The following is a 19435-nucleotide window of genomic DNA, read 5'->3' as shown; positions in this document are numbered from 1 at the left end:
CAATTATACAATAAAACAATTAATATAAATTAATTAAATTCATTACATTAAATCAATACTCTCCAATTAAAGTCTTCATTAAGACCATGGGGATGCAATGTATTGAATTTCAAAATATATACAGCTTCTTTATATAATAAAGTTTGCTTAATATTAACATTAACATGACAAACATGATGTATTTGCTCTAAAACAGTACCTTGTAACCCCTCATTTTTACTTTGGTGAAAATTTTTAAAATGCATAGCCACAGAACTTTCTTCTTTATTATTGACAATATCCCTGGCATGTTCTAAAAGCCTAACCTTAAAAGCCCTTTTAGTCTCTCCAATATAAAATTTTATACAAGGGCATTTAAGTGCATATATCACCCCTTCGGAATTACAATTGAAAACATTACATGTATTAAAACATACATTATTAATATGAGAAAAATGAGACACTACAAAATTACAAGCTTTGCATTTACCACATCTCAAAGTGCCCTTCATGGATAAACTATGCTGCATGTTAACTACAGGCATAGTAAACTTACTTTTTACTAAAAAAATCTTTGATATTTTCCCTCTTTTATAGGAAAATTTCAGATGTGCATTCAGCCATAAAGACACACTATTTAATAAGCTAAAATATTTCCAAAAATGATTAACCATTTTAACCAATTCATCAGTGAAGCAGCCAAAAGTTGTAACAAAATACATTATATCTTTCTGTCTATTATTCGTATCATTTAACTGTGCCCGATCTCTATTAGACCAATTATTAATACCTTTTTTGTACCTATATGCAAATAATCGTTTATGACAATTTATTACTATTTCTTCACTATAGCCCCTTTGTTGAAACATTTTCATTAATGAACTCAGTTCCTTTTTAAATACACTCTCAGTATTACACAGTCTGGAAATTCTTACCATTTCTCCATATGGTAGACCTTCTATTGTATGTGGAGGGTGACAGCTAGTGCCATGTACATATTGTGTACCTCCTTCAAACTTCCTATTAACTGATGTAACTAGTTCTTTACCATTAACAATATTCAACAGAATATCAAGAAAAGAAATAGAAACACCTTTTTTAAGCCCATCAAATTTCAACGAAAATCTATTATTGTGTAAATCTAAAATAAATTGATCTACCAATGCTTCACCATCTTCCAACAAAAAAATAAAATCATCCACAAACCTATAATACTTAATGACATATTTACGAAAAAAAAATTCCTATATAAAAATTCAGACTCAAATAGGCCCATAGCAAGGTTAGCATACATAGGGACAAAAGCTGCCCCCATGGCAGTACCCTGTTTTTGTCGGTACAAAGAATCATTAAATTCAAAAATGTTTTTAGTTAAAGAAAAATAAATGAGTTCAACAATATACTCTGTAACCGGATGGTCACCTAGGAAAAACCTAATAGCTTCTATACCAAAAGAATGGTTAATATTGGTATATAGACTCTTAACTTCAACCGTAACCCAATACATACTTCTATTCCATTTAACATCCCTTATTTTGTCCAAAAAATCAAAGACATCAGAGATGTAAGATGGCAGAGTCTTGACTTTAGTTAAGAGAAAGTTATGTAAAAAAACACCTAGACTGTGTAAAAAGTAATTGCAACCAGAAACAATAGGTCTCCCAGGTGGAGCTCTCAGGTCTTTATGTATTTTAGGGAGACAATAAAAGGTAGCCATTTTGCAGCCTTCAGTTTTAAATTAGTTTTTTACATCTGCTGCAGAAAGATAGCCTAACCTTTGTCCTTTATCTAGTAATTCCTTATACTCATCTAAAGCAGCATTGTATAGATTCCATTCCACCTTTTCATAAACAGTAGTGTCATTTAAATGATCCATACACATTTTATGATATTGGGAAAAATGCATAGCAACCAACTTATTTCCCTTATCAGATGGTTTAAAATAATTTCTCTATTGTTACTCAATGCTACTACAGCTTTCCATTCTTTGAAACATAAATTGTATTGTATATTACCTCTATTTTTCATATATTCACTAAATGCAGATTCAATGGAAAAATTTAGCATATTCACAAAATGCAAGACATCATTATTTAAAACTGGAGGTACAAAACCACTAGATGTTTGAACACATTCAGTATTAAATCTATAATATGCATCAGGAATTACATCTGATGTACAGGAATAAAAACTTTCCGAGGAGACATCCATACTGTCTTCAGAAGATATAGACTGTAAACGGTTGTGTATATTACCAAAAAAACTTTTTAAATGTAACTTTCTACCAAATCTATATACATCACTTTTCATCTCATGTACACGAGAAATTACAGTAGGAATAAACTTCAGTCCACAATTAAGAACAGCAACTTCAATATCAGAGAAAGAATGTCCTGACAAATTAACAATATAGTCATTAGTAGGAGGTAACAAAATGTCACCATTTACCTCTTTTATGTCCCCCCTGAAATGCTTGTTCTCTAGTTGAGGGACCATAAAATTCTCGTTGGCGTTTCTTTCCTTGTTGACCCCTATTGAAGTTATTAGTCTCTCCACGAAAAGTTTGATGAAATCTTTCAGGTTGTTGTGGCACTGGCATCACAGGAAATTCTGTATCTATATTCTCCCCCTCTTCATACGAAGTATAGCCACCTTCCGACGCTGAAAGTGAAGAGTTATAGTAACTATCATTCCTAGAATCTGTTTGAAACTGGACACGCTTACATGGCTTATTCCGATTGGCTCTTGACAGGAAAGCTTTGTTGTTCTCATAGTCCCGTATATCTCTGAGTAGTTTCCCCTTCTTCCTTTCTACTAGTAAGGTTTCATAATCTTTTAATTTCCCATTCATGGTACTAAGGAAATCATCCATAGTAGAAGCAGGAGTACAGGAAAGTAAATTATCGCATAATTTTTTTATCTCTACACCCAGCTCCTTTTGTTTAATTCTATCACGTTCCATTAATATATGTACCCATTCGGAAACACATTTGTGAGCTGCTGCGACCCAGCGCTTCTGGAAAGCAGCATCAATGTCATTAGATAAATCAAATGGAGTAGTAGGATCTTTATAAACTCTGAGTCCCCTCGGTGTTATGTCTTTATCAATGTACTTCTGTAGACCACAGATATTAAAAAATGTAGCGGTCTCTTTCCACATATTTTTTTCAAGTTCATCAAATAAAGACTTGGTTTCAATGCTAATAGATGTCGGCAGTTTACGACCCACATTATTAAAAGGATTTGGGAAACGCTTACGTCTATCATCTTCCCATTTATCCCAAACAGAAAAATTGTTACCAGCTGAGTTCCTTAGGGAAGAGTTACGTTCCCCCCGATCTGCATTGTTGGCTAAAAAATTATCCAACGACATTTGTGTACCATCCATAGTCTCACGAAAAATTCGAGGCAGATGAAGTTGCGGATCAGTCAACATGTATATAAACAACCAAAAACCAGCAGAAGATGAAATGAAACAACAAGAAAATCCACAACTTCCAGAACAAATTTATTATCTCTCTGACGTCTCGGCCATAGCCTTCAAGGAGTATAAACCTTACAACAACCAAAACTACATTTATACTACTGCACAAAGCAATCATACAATAAAACAATTAATATAAATTCATTAAATTCATTACATTAAATCAATACTCTCCAATTAAAGTCTTCATTAAGACCATGGGGATGCAATGTATTGAATTTCAAAATATATACAGCTTCTTTATATAGTAAAGTTTGCTTAATATTAACATTAACATGACAAACATGATGTATAGCCACCTGTATGACTTGATGTCTGATGACTGTGACTAATGATCTGCTTTCATGATCCTCTATTGTGTCAAGATCTGCATATCTGCTTCCAATTTATATGTGAAGTATGCAAACATCTCAGCTGTCCAGATTTTTGCCACATATTTTTGACTGTTCCTCATAAAATTTGTCATTTTCCTGCAAATCATTGGGATGTTCTGAGATGACATAAATGTGTGCCTCAGACTTCGTATCCTTCAGAAAAATGCATGCTAACACAAATTCAATTATTCTATTTTAAGCTTATAAGAGCATTTTTTTTTTAATTTTTCCCTATTTTTGGGCCTTTGACCCCCCCCCCTTATGTCAACCTTTGTCCTGATTTCTTCTGCTAAAAGGTTGAAACATATGGCTGTACATAATTTAAATTCACATAATCGGCACTAAATAATACAAGAGGGGTGAGCAGTCTTAAGAGCTTAGTAAATGTGTACAGTTGCCTTGGATAGTAGCTGTGACAACCCACCGCTGGACTAGTAATCAAGGAGCCTGAATCCTCACCACTGGCGCCATTGGGGGAATGTACACTGTGAAGGATGACAAGTGCACACACAGTATTTCCAGATGCAGCTCTCTGCATCAAGTGCAATTTCTCTTAAGAGCACACAGAGACCACAGTCAGTCCAGGGCTGGTTTTTCCCTCTTTCTCCAAATCCCCAGTAAGACTCCCCATGGCACAGCTATAGAGTTGAGTTGAGATCTCAGTGAAGTGTCCAAGCCAAGACCTCCAGCACCATCTCTATCCAACCAGTGCTTCATGTCCCTGCCCAAGTAGCTCACACACACTCTTTGAGATTTGATTTATACACACACATACACACACACACACACACACACACACACACCTTTGAAAGAATGGCACAGGTTGACTAGCTATGGTCCCTTTTGCCCAAACTATAAGGTGGTTGCCACTGCACAAGCATCTTATACAGATCATGTTGATATTGACAAATGACATATACAGTAATTATTTACAAAATTCCAGATAGCTGTGCTGGCAGTATCCCGCTTTGTCACAGTAGCCAACACCTGCCACACCCCAAATCAGCTTTACATTGCATAGTTATAGATTACAATTATTACCACGGCTCCCTATCACCTACTTTAGACTAAGCACAATGCACTTCAGGACAATTTTACCCAAAGTAACTGAAATTTCACCACAGTTATTTTGTGCAGAAACACACACACACACACACACACACACACACACACACACACATACACGCACATGGAAAACACACACACACATGGAAACACACACACACACACGTGGAAACACACAAACACACACACACACGTGGACACAGACACACACACACACACACACACACACACACACACACACACACACACACACACGTGGAAACACACACACGTGGACACACACACACACACACACACGTGGAAACACACACGCACACACACACACACACACACACACACACACACACACACACACACACACACACACACACACACACACACACACACACACAAACACACAGTCTCCAGAAAGACTTGATGATATCTGCCATTACCACAATCCTCTTTCTTGTCTTTGCAGTAATGTTGCCACTGGCTAGAAATACACTAGCTTATCAGAAATACAGTTATTGTTTATCCTTAGAATAAGCCAACTGTTAAGTAGTTGTATGGTAGCAGTAACCCCATCAGTGGCTTTTTTAATGGTAAAAGCCATAGTGCACCATTTCAATATTTATACCCTTGTGGTTATAACAAATAAATCACCAGACACAAACTGAATAATATCAGTCTTTACTTGAAATAAATAAAAATAAGTACTGCACTTGGTAAAATTAAGCATGCAAACAGCTTTAAAGTTGCACAAGTAAATATAAAATAAATGTACTTACAAGTGCAGCTGGGGTAATGAGGAAGTGCAACTAGAATCTTATCTGGATTAATCCCTACAAATAGCTGAAGAAATATACTGAACTTTTACCAGCCTGTGGCTAAGAAGTAGAAAAAATAGTGGCCTGATTCCACGAGCCAAATGGATTACAGTCTGAGCTCTGTGCATATATACAATTCCCTTGCACGATCCAGGAGTAAGGCAGCATCAAGCTGCTTTCACTATATGTAAAAAGTTCAAGGTTTAAATGTAAAAGTGGATGATGATCTTCCTGTTTTCAGAGTACTTTTTATTCTGGATATATAGGTTTAGTCTAAATAAGGTAATGGATCTAGACAATTCAGATGTTACACGGTCGAGGAGCTCATTTAATTTTAGTTTAAACTGTTTTGCTGCCTTTCTGTTGAAAATAATTTTACACTCAAAGTTACATGTTTTACATATTTTACACTTCAGGATTTACAGTAAACATTTGCTTTAGCACAGCACTGCTTCTCGACAAATGCAATGCACTGTTGATCATTTCTACTTTCATGGACATAGCTCTGTCCAGTATAGCAAAAATGCATTCTCACTGGTACCATCTTTATAGATATGAGAAACACTTTAGAGTCTGTAGATCAGTCTCCTTCTGAACAGACTTAAACATCTTGGCTTGGGGACTGCCCTGTCAAGTGTACTCATAACTACCTGGTGGAGCAATGCCTTCAAGTAATCTATTAGTAGATCTCATCAGATGTGGGCTTTAGTAACTTATGTGTACCCCAATGTCAGTTCTTGGTACATTCTTTACTTCTCTATTTATCAATGACTGGGATCCCCCCTTAGTTATAAACAAGTTACATACAGAAAATCTGCTGCTCCTCAAACCTGGAAGAACCTTAAATACAATACTGAAGGAAATATAAAAGAACTTCAAGGCACTTTGGTACTGACTCCAGTGGAATAACTTTACTGTGCGTACCACCAAAACTGAGTACATGAGTTTTATTTCTCCTTGAAACTAATGGATGCTACTGCTGTCCAGATATTTGGTCCTGTGAACCTGAGTTTGCCATTATAGTTAAACCATTATAGCTAAATGGGAATCAGGCCAAATCCTTGGCTTATATTTAACAGCTGTGTTGAGGTTAGCATAGAACAGGATCCCGTGTAACTAAAATGATATTGCAGGTTATCAAAATGTATAACTTTTGAAGCCAGAAAATCTGTGTGCATAAATTCCCTTGTGCCCTCATTAGGAAATATCCCATAGTGTTGCCCTAAATTCCCCAGCAATATTGTTGTTTTTTCAACAGGGAACAAGATTTGTAAATTTATCTCTTTATTATGTCAAAATAAACATCAGAGTTTGACTCTAAAGAAAGAAGAAGTTATAGGCAGAGCAACTTCATTATTAGACTTCCTTAATTTTATGCTCGTATGTCAAGATTACTTTCCCTCCTGAGCTAACAAATTAAACTAAGACATACTATTGTCTTCTTAGGTCACATAACCAAGAAATACTAATGCATCAAGTCTACTTTTGGGGTTAGCCTTAGATTAAAAAAAATGTTAAACTATCTTATGCCACCTAGAACCTGCTCTTTTCAGATGTTATAAGTGAAACAGATTTTGGCGAATTTAAATCTAAGCTTGTTGTTAACCACCATAAATCCTCATACGAATGCAACTGCTAAGTAGTACATAGAGGACTGAGACTGCCACTCCGATAATAGGAAAAAATAAACTTGCTAAGAACTTCTGTAGCACAATACTTGTTTGTAATAGAACTTAAGGAGGGTGCTTAACAATTGTTAATATAACAATTATTAAGCACCCCCCTAAGTGCTGTTACGATCATATGTTGCACTAAGCACTAACAGCAGACAGTCCCAGCTGACGGAGAACAGTAGCAGAAGATCAAACAGCTTTGTTTCTGCATGCTGACCATGCCTTTCAGCTGTCTCTGAGTTTGTCTCATATTTTTGCTATGTCTCTCATAAATGTCATTAAATAACGCCAGACATTAGAATTTTGTGCTTCTAATTGCTCATAAAATGTATATTGATGCAAAATCTGTCGTTTGATTAGCTTTCTTAAATGAGGAAGAACAGTGAGTAAAAACGGTCCCTGATTTTGATCATTTAACCTCCCCCTATTATTTTTGGATTTGTCTAGAATTCTTAGGGAAAAAAGTCTGAAAGCTGCACTTCTGTCTGTTTGACAGTGCTAAGCGTTTACTGGCTTTCAGAGAAGGTAACCATTTCACACAATTACACATTTTTCTGTCACTGGTAGTACATGGAACAGATAAAGCTCCATACACTAGAAATGGTTATGAGGAGATCCCTAATTTTAATCTTATGTTGTGTGTTTTGATATGGATGCAATGAAATTCACCTTCTTAGCGAAGTTTGAACACATAATATGCTGGTTATAATTGGAGACCCAATCATAATCATCTATATGGATAATTATTTATTATTTAGTTGACTGTTAAACACCTCAGAGTGTCAGTCACTATTATTTAACATGTGATGGTTGATTAGCTTTTTATCATGTAGTGCAATGTAAATACTTTAATTGATCAGACTGAATGATATACGTTACAACCTTCTTAATGATTACTCACTCTCCGCTGCCTTGTAATAACCCTGTGTCATGTGGTCAGTGTATTTATTGTTTGTAAATTAATCTGCTGTGTAGTTAAATGATTGTTATATGTCAGTATTTGTATTTTCTGTGCACTTGGTGCTTTATAATATCTTAGTATCATGACTCGTGCCATGACTGAAAAGAGTCCTTGGCCAAGCCCAGCTGCCAGGTAAAATAAACAGTGTAAACATGAAAATTGAAGATATAGATACTTTCAGCTGCTGTTAACAGTGATACTGCTTTTGGGCAAACATTTATAGTTTAAGCAGCAATTAAAATTACATTGATATTAAAACTGATTAGCTTTACATGCCATTATATAAATTAATTTGTACTGCTCAGTGATCAGAATACATTTTCAAGAATGCTGCTGTCACTTGGCAAGTATTACATAGTTCTTGCTTAAACAACTGAACCTTACTGCGTCTTGGTTTCTTTGCTAATGTTCAGCATTAGATTGTATGCATAATTATTTTATATTTTACTTTTTAATGTATGATTTCAATGATATGATTTGCTGGAAGAGCCTTAATGTTGAATTTAAAATCAGAAACTGATTAACCAACCTTTTCCTAGTCAAATATGTGTTGTTTTGCTTTAGGGACTTAAAGTGATCAGTCATTTTTGTTGCAAATCTGGATTAAAAATATTAGCATTAAAGGTTAGTAATGTAACTCTCTACTACAGTATTTTTCCCTAAGAGACAACAGTCTCAGTGCGTTGCCTGGCAGTACTGAGTAGTATGGTGAGTTGATGCGTTGCCTGGTGGTACTGAGTAGTATGGCTGGTCGATGCATTACCTGGTGGTACTGAGTAGTATGGTGGGTCAATGAATTGCCTGGTGGTACTGGGGGGCCACGGTGGTGCAACGGTTAGCATTGTCACCTCACAGCAAGAGGTTCTCCCGTTCGATTCTCTGCTGGAGTGCCTTCTGTGTGGAGTCTGCATGTCCTCCTCACAGTCGAGTGACATTAAAGACATGCAGGTAGGTGCGTGCATGAATGGGTGTGCCTTATTTGAAGGCTGGGCATTAGGCTGGCAACTCAGCACCATAAAAATCCACTGCCAATCATTAGCGGACCGGAGTTCCATTGTGGTGACCCCTAACCGAGAAAAGCCGAAAGACGTTACTTTTACTGAGTAGTATGGTGGCAAGGCACAATTCTAAATCTTAAGGACAGAGATTGTAGAGTACGACTTTGGAATTCTAATGACCCTGTGAATGCTCTTAAAGCAGGTAAGGTAGGACAGTGGGAGGTTTGCCTAGTGATAACACTACAGTGGATGTTTACAGTGGTGCACTTAGTTGGACATCATAAATGGTGCTAACAGGATGTAATTTTTTTTAGCAGATTAACAGTACACCTCATTAGCATAATAGGGCCCCTGAAAGTGCTGTGTCTGATATGATATATCATGGCCTCAGGAAAAAAGGAACATGTGGATGAAGGGTTAAGCAGGTTTTAAGTGATTAGTGACATGCAGGGAAAACACTTTTGGGACACAGACTCTGATTGTTAATTTAGGTGATGGAGAGTGGGCAACTGATTACCATATCAGAATTGGGAGATGTAGCCAGGTTTGATGAATAATGCCTTGCTGGAGGATAGAAGCTCACATCTGACTGGATTTATAAACCATGAGGGAGAATCTGACTTTCAGTGAGATGACTGAGGAGCAGGCAGGTGATGATGTCACTTACAGGCTGTATGGTGAAAAGTAACTGTACTCCATATATGGGAGTTGTGAGAGAGTTAAGGGCAAATTCAGTTACTGACAGATCAAAATGGGTAGGGGTATGATGCCACTATCTGGCAGGATGGGTGGGAGCAGGGGACATGGATCCCATTTCTGATAGGGTAGGTTATGTGGGCATGGAATGCAGACTGCCAGCAGAATAAATGAGTCAGAGAAGTTAGAGTACTGCAGTAACCACTGGTTCACATGGGGGATTTTGGGAGTCATGCATGTGAATTTGGTTTGCTGTGTTGGCTAAGCTAAGGGTATATGTGCTGATCTCTTCTGTCTAGAGTGAAAGGTACCCAAGGACACTGATTGTTGAATGAGCAAAAATGCAGCTCATGTATGGAATAAAGTTACAGTGCATGTCACCTATTAGTAGTATGCATGTGTATGTGTTTGTGGTGGTGGGGGGGGGCTCAATGTGCTATGAAGTCAGGTTGTTTGAAGGACTGTAATCTACCTTGTTTAGGTGTAGAACTACATAGGTTCTCTGGCAGTACAAATCAATCCTAAGACTTACCCAAGTCCATCTGCTGCTTGAAATTACAGGAACATGAACACCATTGCTGTAGAAACGTAGCACAAATATCTGAAGACTGTGGTGAGAGGACTTTGGTGGATCAGTTTAATTTTTATGGCACCACTTATGTTGGTGCTAGAACTGAGTAAGGGGTCTGTACTAGGTATAAGATGTTCATGAATCCCATCCACAGCAATTTGCATCTTTTTACCTGCAGTGTTATATATGCCATTGTTTCTTTGGATACTGTCCAACCCTATACTGTAGTTTGCTAGACTGCAGATTTGGTGGTCTTTAAGCTTAAGTGATTGTCAATGTGTTCAAGGCTAAATATAAGTGATTTTACTCTTACTTTGTTTGCATAGTTAAATGTTTGTTTTATTACTAGTGAGAAAACCTTCACTTGAAAATTACCATCTTTTATCACGCAGCTATTGCAAGAAAAGGGTAACTGTATCATGCAATTATCTGTTTCTGCTCTGAGAATCATTGTGTATGAACTGTTGACCTTGGAAGTTATTCTTTTCTAAGGAGTTTTGATTTTAGTCAAAGCATTTTAAGATAAACTAGATTTCTATGAAAGATTTACTTTCTCCTTCCCAAAATGCTCTACAGGTGGGACATCTCTGGAGCTGTCCCTAGCACTGAATGTGGATCACTGGAATCTGGCTTTGCTCTTGTATTTATTGGAGAGGGAGAAAGGAAAATGTGCACCCCATACCTAGACACTACAGCATCTGGAAATTTGAGGTTTTATTTCACTATGGGTGAGTGAAGTATTTTTGCACTCATTTTTAGCTTCCATGTAATGAATGGCTAACAGAAAAAAGTTTAATTAATTAGGCAAAACACTTGTCAAGATATTGAAGTTTTGATTTACTTTTTGTGAGATTGGTTTTCTGGTTTATTGTAAAATGATCATTTAATAAGGCTCCCTTCTTTATTAACTTTTTATCTCAACATCCTTGCTAAGTAAATGTTTCCTCGTGATTTATTTGCCCTTGTCTGCTGTGTTGTGTGTGTATATATATATATATATATATATATATATATATATATATATATATATATATATATATCGACTAATCACTGTGTTTGCTTAATGGATAATTAATTCTACAATGGAGTATCTTATGCTGTGTGCTGGTGAGTTCTTACTTCATGATAATATTTCTGAGATGTTATTGTGTATGTTTGTGCACATCTTATCTAAAATGTAAGATCTGACACTGTATCTCTAACATTTATCCTTATCTGACAAAAATAAATAAATAGATCCATAAAAAGTATTAAGCAAAGCAAGTATTAATTAATTGGCTATTTTATTAATTCCCTGGAAAAATGTGAACCCACATGTCATAGAAGGCAAACAAAAAGGTTCAGTATTTTTTATTAACACTTACATTGACTAAATGTTTAATGTTTCTAACAGAGCACAGCAACAAAAGTCTATAATTTATTTATACGTGTGTCATATTTATTTATTCATTTTTCATTAATACATTTTAAATAATTTAAATGCTGCATTTCCAATTATCCTTCAGTCTTAGTAGTAATAGTTTCTACCTTGCCTGTAATGCACTTGGCCTTTGAAAGTCCCCATTTGTGTCTTCGATAGTACTGTTCAAGATGGGAAGTGAGTGCTGAAACCTGTATGAATCCCATGTAAGATTACATTCTAGAGTACTGCCATGATCTATTAGAGGGCGATATGCATTATCCAGTAAATTGTGAGATTAGCGGTTAGGTCTTGTACTTTTTGCATTAGTCATACCCCATCCACTACCATGGTTACGTGCCATGGATCACGAGGAAATGTACTCTCTGCTATGTACACATTCTGGAGCTGCATGCACCAGAGAGCAGGTAGAATATCAAGCTGTGCCCGGTCACCACAAACAGATTATTATTATTATTATATGAACAAATGTTAGCTCTCCTGTTTATAAGCAATTTGTTTGTGTGTGCACTGTGGCCTTTCTTCTTAAGTGACCCTCTTATAGGCTAAAATTATTTACAAGTCTATATTCCCAGCAATGCAGATGGGCACCCAGATTTTGGCCATTGGCCACCTTTAAAATTTGGCAATGCTCATTTTGTCATTTTACTTTAAACAGTCTGCATCCATCCAACACAAGAAAAACCTAAACAGACAAGTGTAATTAATGTATATTTGCACCAGGTGAAACTGTCCTATTACAACATTTTTAAATCATGCTAGCACAAATACAATGAAACATTTCTAGTTTGTTATGAAAACTTTAGAGTTTCCTATATATGCAGTCATCATTCTATGAAGAATTTCTTATGTGTCACTTATGAAATGAATATAAAATTTTCAAACTGAACATGACTAGAAAGGGTTGTTGTACAAATGAAAATTTTTAGCAGTCAAACTAAACATACCATACTTGGTCTCAGTAGAAAGCTTTGTAAGACTGATGTGACTTGTTTGTCTTTTTCTACAGGCGGCGGATCATGTGACCCAGGAGACTCTCATAACAATGATGTAACTCTTTATGCAAAGACTGAGGGAAGAAAAGAACACATCATATTAGACGTGCTTCCTTACTCATCATATAAGGTAGGTGCACAGCCTTTTATATATATTTATAAGTCCACTATGTAGTATAACCATTTAAAAGGACAAGATTGTGGTCAAGTAGCTACCAGTGAAACATAACTCTCCATTAGTATAGGCGGTGTGCAATCTAAAACAATTTTAAAAAGTAATACTGGATATAGACATAGAAAAAACTAAAAAGATGAGATTTTGTGGGACTTAAATGATTTATGGACCTCAAAGCTACTTAAAGCCTTTTTGATTTCTTTGTGCTTATTTATGTGTCTGTTGAATAAATTGCCATTCTTTTATAAATAATACAAACACCCTCTTCTGAAGTCAGTGGAATCACCCTGTGGCTGTTAAATGCATTACTGATGGTTTTGTTCTCTTTTTGTATTCACCATTTCCTTAGGCAGGCTTATGAGTGTTTCCACAACTCCTTGAAAAAAATAGTTTTTTGCTTTGTCCCTAAACTTGTCATATCAGTCATATAGTTCTAGCAATCATTCTTTCCTTTTTGTATATTATAATTGTCACACAAGACTTTTTTGTTTATGTAATTATTCAGTGTTCATTGTTTAAACTTGTAGATTGTAACATCAGTGCCTGGACAGGCCACTTAAGAGTTTGATGATATGTAATCCCAGAGTGTATGCAAAGTTCTTAAACCATTGCTCTAACATTATTTTGAAAAGGATAATCTTTTGGCATGTCATATATTCAGTGGAAGAGCATTCCATAAGCTGTTGAAAGAAGACATTCTTGACATCATTTTTAAAACTTGTTAAATTTTCTATTAAGTTTGAATTCCTGTTAGGAATGGTTGGCAAAAGCAATATTAAAATTTGCAGCCATGCTTTCATCTGGTAAACATTTAAATATCAAAATTAAGTCACGTGTTATTAATCTATACCCTAATGAGAACAGAAAAAGATGTTCCAATCTCTTCTTATATGAGAGAACAGACAGCCCTGTTAACTGCCTAGGGAATGATTTCTGAATGCATTCTAGTCCCCTAATTATTAAGATGTTAAAAATTCAAAGTGAGCCTCAGAACTCCTTTATTGGGGTACAGGTAGTGATAAGTAATGTCACAAGGACTGCTGTTGTTCCTGCAGGTAATGCTACGTAGGTTGTCTCTATTAAAGCAGTAACATCTTCTTGTAGTGGCTTTAACATGTTCTTCGAAATGGAAGGATGAGTCCAGAAATATTTTTGAATCTCTTACTGTGAACTCATTATGTAGGTCATACAGATATGACATATTTTGATTCCCAAACTGCGTTACTCTGCACTTTTTAGTATTACACTTCATGCCAATGGAAGTAGTCCAAGTGTAAATATAATCACGATACCTTGAAGTACACAGTGGTCATTAGTGCTGGACACAACCCAGCCATTCATAGCAATTTTGCTGATCCACATGCTCTTCCTGTCATTAATAATCCAGAAAGTAGAGGGCTCAGGACTGATCTCTGTGGATCTCCGGCCCTGATAAATTTGTCATTTAAAAGACAGTTTTTTTAACCTTTTTGTTTTCTGCCTCAAAGCCCATTTGATTCCCATTTTGTGACATAAGGCTTTCCTCCTAGTCCTTAGCAGTATTGCACCAAAGGGGATGGGGTCAAAAGCTTTAGCTACATTTAAATAAGCAACATCTAGTGCAAGTATACAATCCAGTGAATTAATAAATACTTCATAAAAACTAATCAGGTTAGCCAGACAAACGTTCCCTGGCAGGAACCCATGTTGATTGATGTCAGAACTGAAGTCAAAGATATGCTTGAGGGAATTGCAAAGAGCACCCTTTAAGAATGACACCACAAACTAAGCTCACTATTAAAGGCAGTCATCTTTTGTTCTTATTGTGGCATCATCCTTGGAGAAGACAAAATGCTGTGCAATGCTAGGCTCATACCAGCCTGAGACACACATTCCAAGAACTCCATTATGTCTCTCTTCATATAGTCTAGGGAGGTACCTCTCAGGTCATTTACACCCACATGAACAATAACTGTGTCATACTGGTACCCATCAGTTCATCTGTGATATGGAAGATCCTGGCCCCTGATAAGCCAATGACCATGAGCCATGACTTTCTCCTTGCTCAGCCTGGTGAGAGGGACATCAGTGTGTTTCACAATGGAGTCAGCAATGACTAGAATGTTGGATTGTGTGGTGGCTTGCCTTATGGGCTTAGAAGTAGAGGTTGTATGAGATCTAGCTGTATATGTTGATGTGGGTGTTATTTTGAAAGAGTATACTTTGGGACTGCAGAGGGTATTTGTTATGTGTATTTCATCTAGGAGGTCTTTGGGGTTTAGGAAGGTTACATTTAAGTGCCTCAGTATATGTAGGTCCATGTGTCTGCTTTGAATTGCATGTGATGGGTGCAGTATGTGTTCCATTGACAACCTTGATGACATTAGGAATGTTTTTATGTGAGAGCTTTGCATCCGGTGACATTTTGTAAATACATTTCTCACTTACCGTATCATTTTGCCTGGGAATTAACTGGTTGTCAGTAAGCATGAGGCAATTTCTGCATTGCCTCAGGATGCCCATATTCATCAGGCTAGTAATGGAGATAGTGGGAAAGTTAATATCCACGGCAATAGACTCTTTTTATTAATTAGACAGTTGGAGTGAGAAATAAAGTAATGTCAGGAGTATCCGGTTTGGAAATTTGGGGGCAGTGCGTGTCACTGCTAGCTAGTTGTCACTGTCTGCAACTAAGTATTAGAGATATTTCAATGGTGCTTTTACAGAAAAAATGTCAACTCAAGGTGCCTGCACCTATACAGGGCACTGCCAAGCACTTGAGGGGAGACTAATAAGTAGACCCTGATGATTTATGGGCCTATTTAAGCAGATATTGTGAAGTTAGGTTAGATACCAGGAAATCAAGCAGTATTTAATGAAAAGAAATAATTAGCCTGCCAAGACTGCTGAAAAGAGTGGGGTTGTCTGAATGGCTACTGCCTGGCTACTACTAGTGCTGGATTCACCACATCTTTACGCTGCTGGGATACAATGCTCCTTTGCTTCCTCTCTCACCAGAAGCAAGTCAGTAATACCAATCCCAAGATGAGAAGCAGGCCACAGCCTCTTTGCTGATCCACAGTCTTGTCTCAGATGATGCAAGGGTCTGTAGGTTTCCTTTAGCCTTTTCCAAGTAGATGTCTTGAATAACAACTAAACCAATCAGGAATGTCAAGCACAGGCAGTCACTGCCCAACCAGAAACAGTCAGGAATCAATGCCCTCTACTCCTTGTCTCACCAGGAGCAGAATATAAACACAAATTCCAAGCTGTCACCTATGAGGCAGTTATTAGGCTTTCCAGTGATCATCAGTCTCCAGGAAATAAGATCTCTGTGCTCATTCTCTCACCAGAAGCACTAATCCCAAATTAACTACTGAGAGGCAAAATGTGGGCTTTCTATTAATTGGTGGTCTTAGAGTACATGTTGCAGATTTTAAAGGTATGATGGAAAAAATGGTTTAATATCCTAAAAGATGCAGTGTGCACTAAGCAATTAAATATGAAAGAGGGGGTAACTTAAGCTTTAGCTATCTAAGTGGAGAGACACTAATTTAAAAAAAGCACTATATATTGGAAGGGGGATGGGCACTTTGTATTCTGGATCTATGGAATACACTGGGATGACTAATAAATTTAAATAGCTGAAGGGGTGCGATTTCACAAAATGATAATATTGTGTTTACTCACAATAGCCAGTGAAAAAGGAGAGGGTAGGAGATATGTGGTCACATTAAAATAAGAGGCAGGCAACTAGAAAGAGAGTTGAGTTTAAAAACACAACAGTACTGTGGGAGGGTGGGGAAAAAATTCTGTGTGAATCACAAAAGACACAGTTGTGGTCTCTTTCCTAGTTTAAGTATGCAGTTAAAACCAGAATACAAGTAAAGCACAGTGTAAAGAAAATAAATCGCAATATACAAAACAGAAGAAGGCAATGAAGTAATACAAAGTACAAGAAAGCAAAAACAAAATAACCTTTCCCTCACAGCAAGTTGTAGCAGTGTCTGGGTGAGCTTTTCCAGTAAACATGGTGTGTTAAAAAAAATAGAAATTGTCTACATAAGCATGGCAGAAAAGACAGTCCACATATAAAAAAACTCTTAACTAGGGGAGCTGAGAAGGGCTGTGCTAGAAAACCTCTAAAACATGAAAAAAGTTTTTTTTTTCTAATTTGGCTAAGCATATGTCAACAATGTTGCTATAACATGAACTACGGCATTGTATAGTTCAGATCTAGAGTAGGATTTCTGTAAAGGAGTGCAAAATGCCATTTACAGAATAAACTACATATCGACACCCAACAGTTAGGCAGAATGTTCCCTAAAATGACTACCCTGAAGATTTCATATCAACATTTTGTGCAGTTAAAATGTTATAAACCCATCAAATGATGTTAAAATAGACAACATACTTTCGTAAATACGCATTTAACAAGTTTACATAATATTGCCAAAATGCAACATTTCAGCTAAAATGTTCAACATACCATATGTGAGCAAGCACTGCTTGAACTGTGACATTGAATTAATGCAATTCAGATCCAAAATGAGATTTGTGAAAACAAAGGCAAATGACGTTTACACAAGAAAAATGTGCAGCGGCATACATTAGATAGAAGGGTCCCTAAAACAACTATCCTGAATTCATCTTGGTAGAATTCTACATAGTTAAAAAGTTATAGCTCTAAAATCAATCAGTTAATTAAATGACTAATTTACTTTTTTGAAACATTATTTTCGACAAATGCCCACAGCAGTGCCAGAATTTAATAGTTTAAGCTCAAAATTTCAACACATCATCTGAGGACAAACAAGTGTAACTTGGTTCCAAACCAGATTTGTGAAAACAACTGTAATGTGGTATTTAGAAAATAAAGTATAACAGCAAAACACAGCACTGCAGCAACCAAGGACCCTTCTGTAGAAAATGTAAAAAATATCCAAACAAAAAGCAGCAGGGTCACCATGACAAAAAGCATAAAATAATTTATTAGTAACAGGATAAGCGCTTTCAGAAAACAATTTCCTTCATCAGATCCTACCATTAACTGACATGCATATAACTGTATACACTACTTTTAAAAATGCTAAGCGCTTATCCTGTTACTAATAAAATATTTTATGCTTTTTGTTGTGGTGACCCTGCTGCTGTTTGTTTGGGTATTTAGAAAATAAACCATGCAATGCCACACAACAGATTGACAGAAGAGTCCTTAAACTGACTTCCCAGAAAATGTCATCCATAATTCCCCAAACTTAAAAATTCCTTGCCCTGTACAAAAATCAGATAGTTAAAGTTGGCAGCACACAGTTTTGCAAGATTAAGTGCAGAGAACATTGCCAAGACTTAACATTTTGAACTCATATTTTCAACATACCATCTATGGATGACAGCTCCCAAACTATGGCACTGAAGTTTTGCAGCTCAGATCCAAAATGGGATTTGAAAAAGTGACAGTTAAACAACTTTGTCAAATGAAACTGTTCAATGTTTTGTAACAGTGTACAGACAGAAGAGTCCCTAAAATATCGGCCTTGAAAATGGCATTGCAGAGTCCCTAAAATGACTACCCTCAAAATTTCATAGCAAAATTCCATATAGTTAAAAAGTAATAACTGTATTGTAATCAATTAGTGAAAATGGGAAGCATGCTTATTTTTTAAACATGGTTTACAATATGTGCCCATAACAGTTTTTAATGTACCATCTATGGATCATTGCCACCAGAACTATAACAGTGAATTTGTGCAACTCAAATCCAAAATGTAATTTAAAAGAATATCTGCAAGATGACTTTTATAAATATAATTGGTATTGGCACAAACCAGATTGACAAAATGGTGCCTAAAATGACATCCCTGAATATTTTATAGAAAAACTTAACATAGTTTATAATGTAATGACAGTTATTTATAAAGGATGGGGAAAATATATTATAATAATATGCATTACACAGCCTATACATTTTACATGTTCCATTCTGTGCACTGCAATAGAGAAGACTCGTCACCACAGGGGACATTGATTTGGCTCCTCCCCTAGCTCCCATAATGCTCATCCCTTCTCACTTCATCAGATCTTATTTACTATTTTTGCTAAATGTGACCCAGCTCCTAACCCTAGTCCTATACCTTATTTTACAGAAACCCTTTTTGTAAGACTCTCACTACACAAAAGTCACAGAAGCACACCACTTACAGGAGTATACATACACAAAACTAAATGTATCCCTTTATTCAGCTCTTAATTTAAT

The 19435-nt window shown here is 36.3% G+C and overlaps 1 protein-coding gene across 4 annotated transcripts in view; it reads left to right on the top strand.

The window, feature by feature from the left end:
- The window catches only part of RELN (reelin), a 3085913-nt gene that overhangs the window by 1508108 nt on the left and 1558370 nt on the right, over window positions 1-19435 (top strand). For all 4 annotated transcript variants that reach the window (XM_044088524.1, XM_044088525.1, XM_044088522.1 and 1 more), the window contains exons 12-13: window positions 11187-11338; window positions 13040-13155. In XM_044088524.1, the coding sequence (XP_043944459.1) occupies window positions 11187-11338; window positions 13040-13155 (268 nt within the window). The remainder of the gene's footprint in view (window positions 1-11186; window positions 11339-13039; window positions 13156-19435) is intronic.

The sequence above is a fragment of the Protopterus annectens genome, chromosome 11.part0 (assembly GCF_019279795.1).
Source record: "Protopterus annectens isolate FY-2018-M chromosome 11.part0, PAN1.0, whole genome shotgun sequence".
NCBI lineage: Eukaryota > Metazoa > Chordata > Ceratodontiformes > Protopteridae > Protopterus > Protopterus annectens.
Note: the sequence above shows the minus strand (reverse complement) of the source record. Positions and strands in the feature narration are given on the sequence as shown.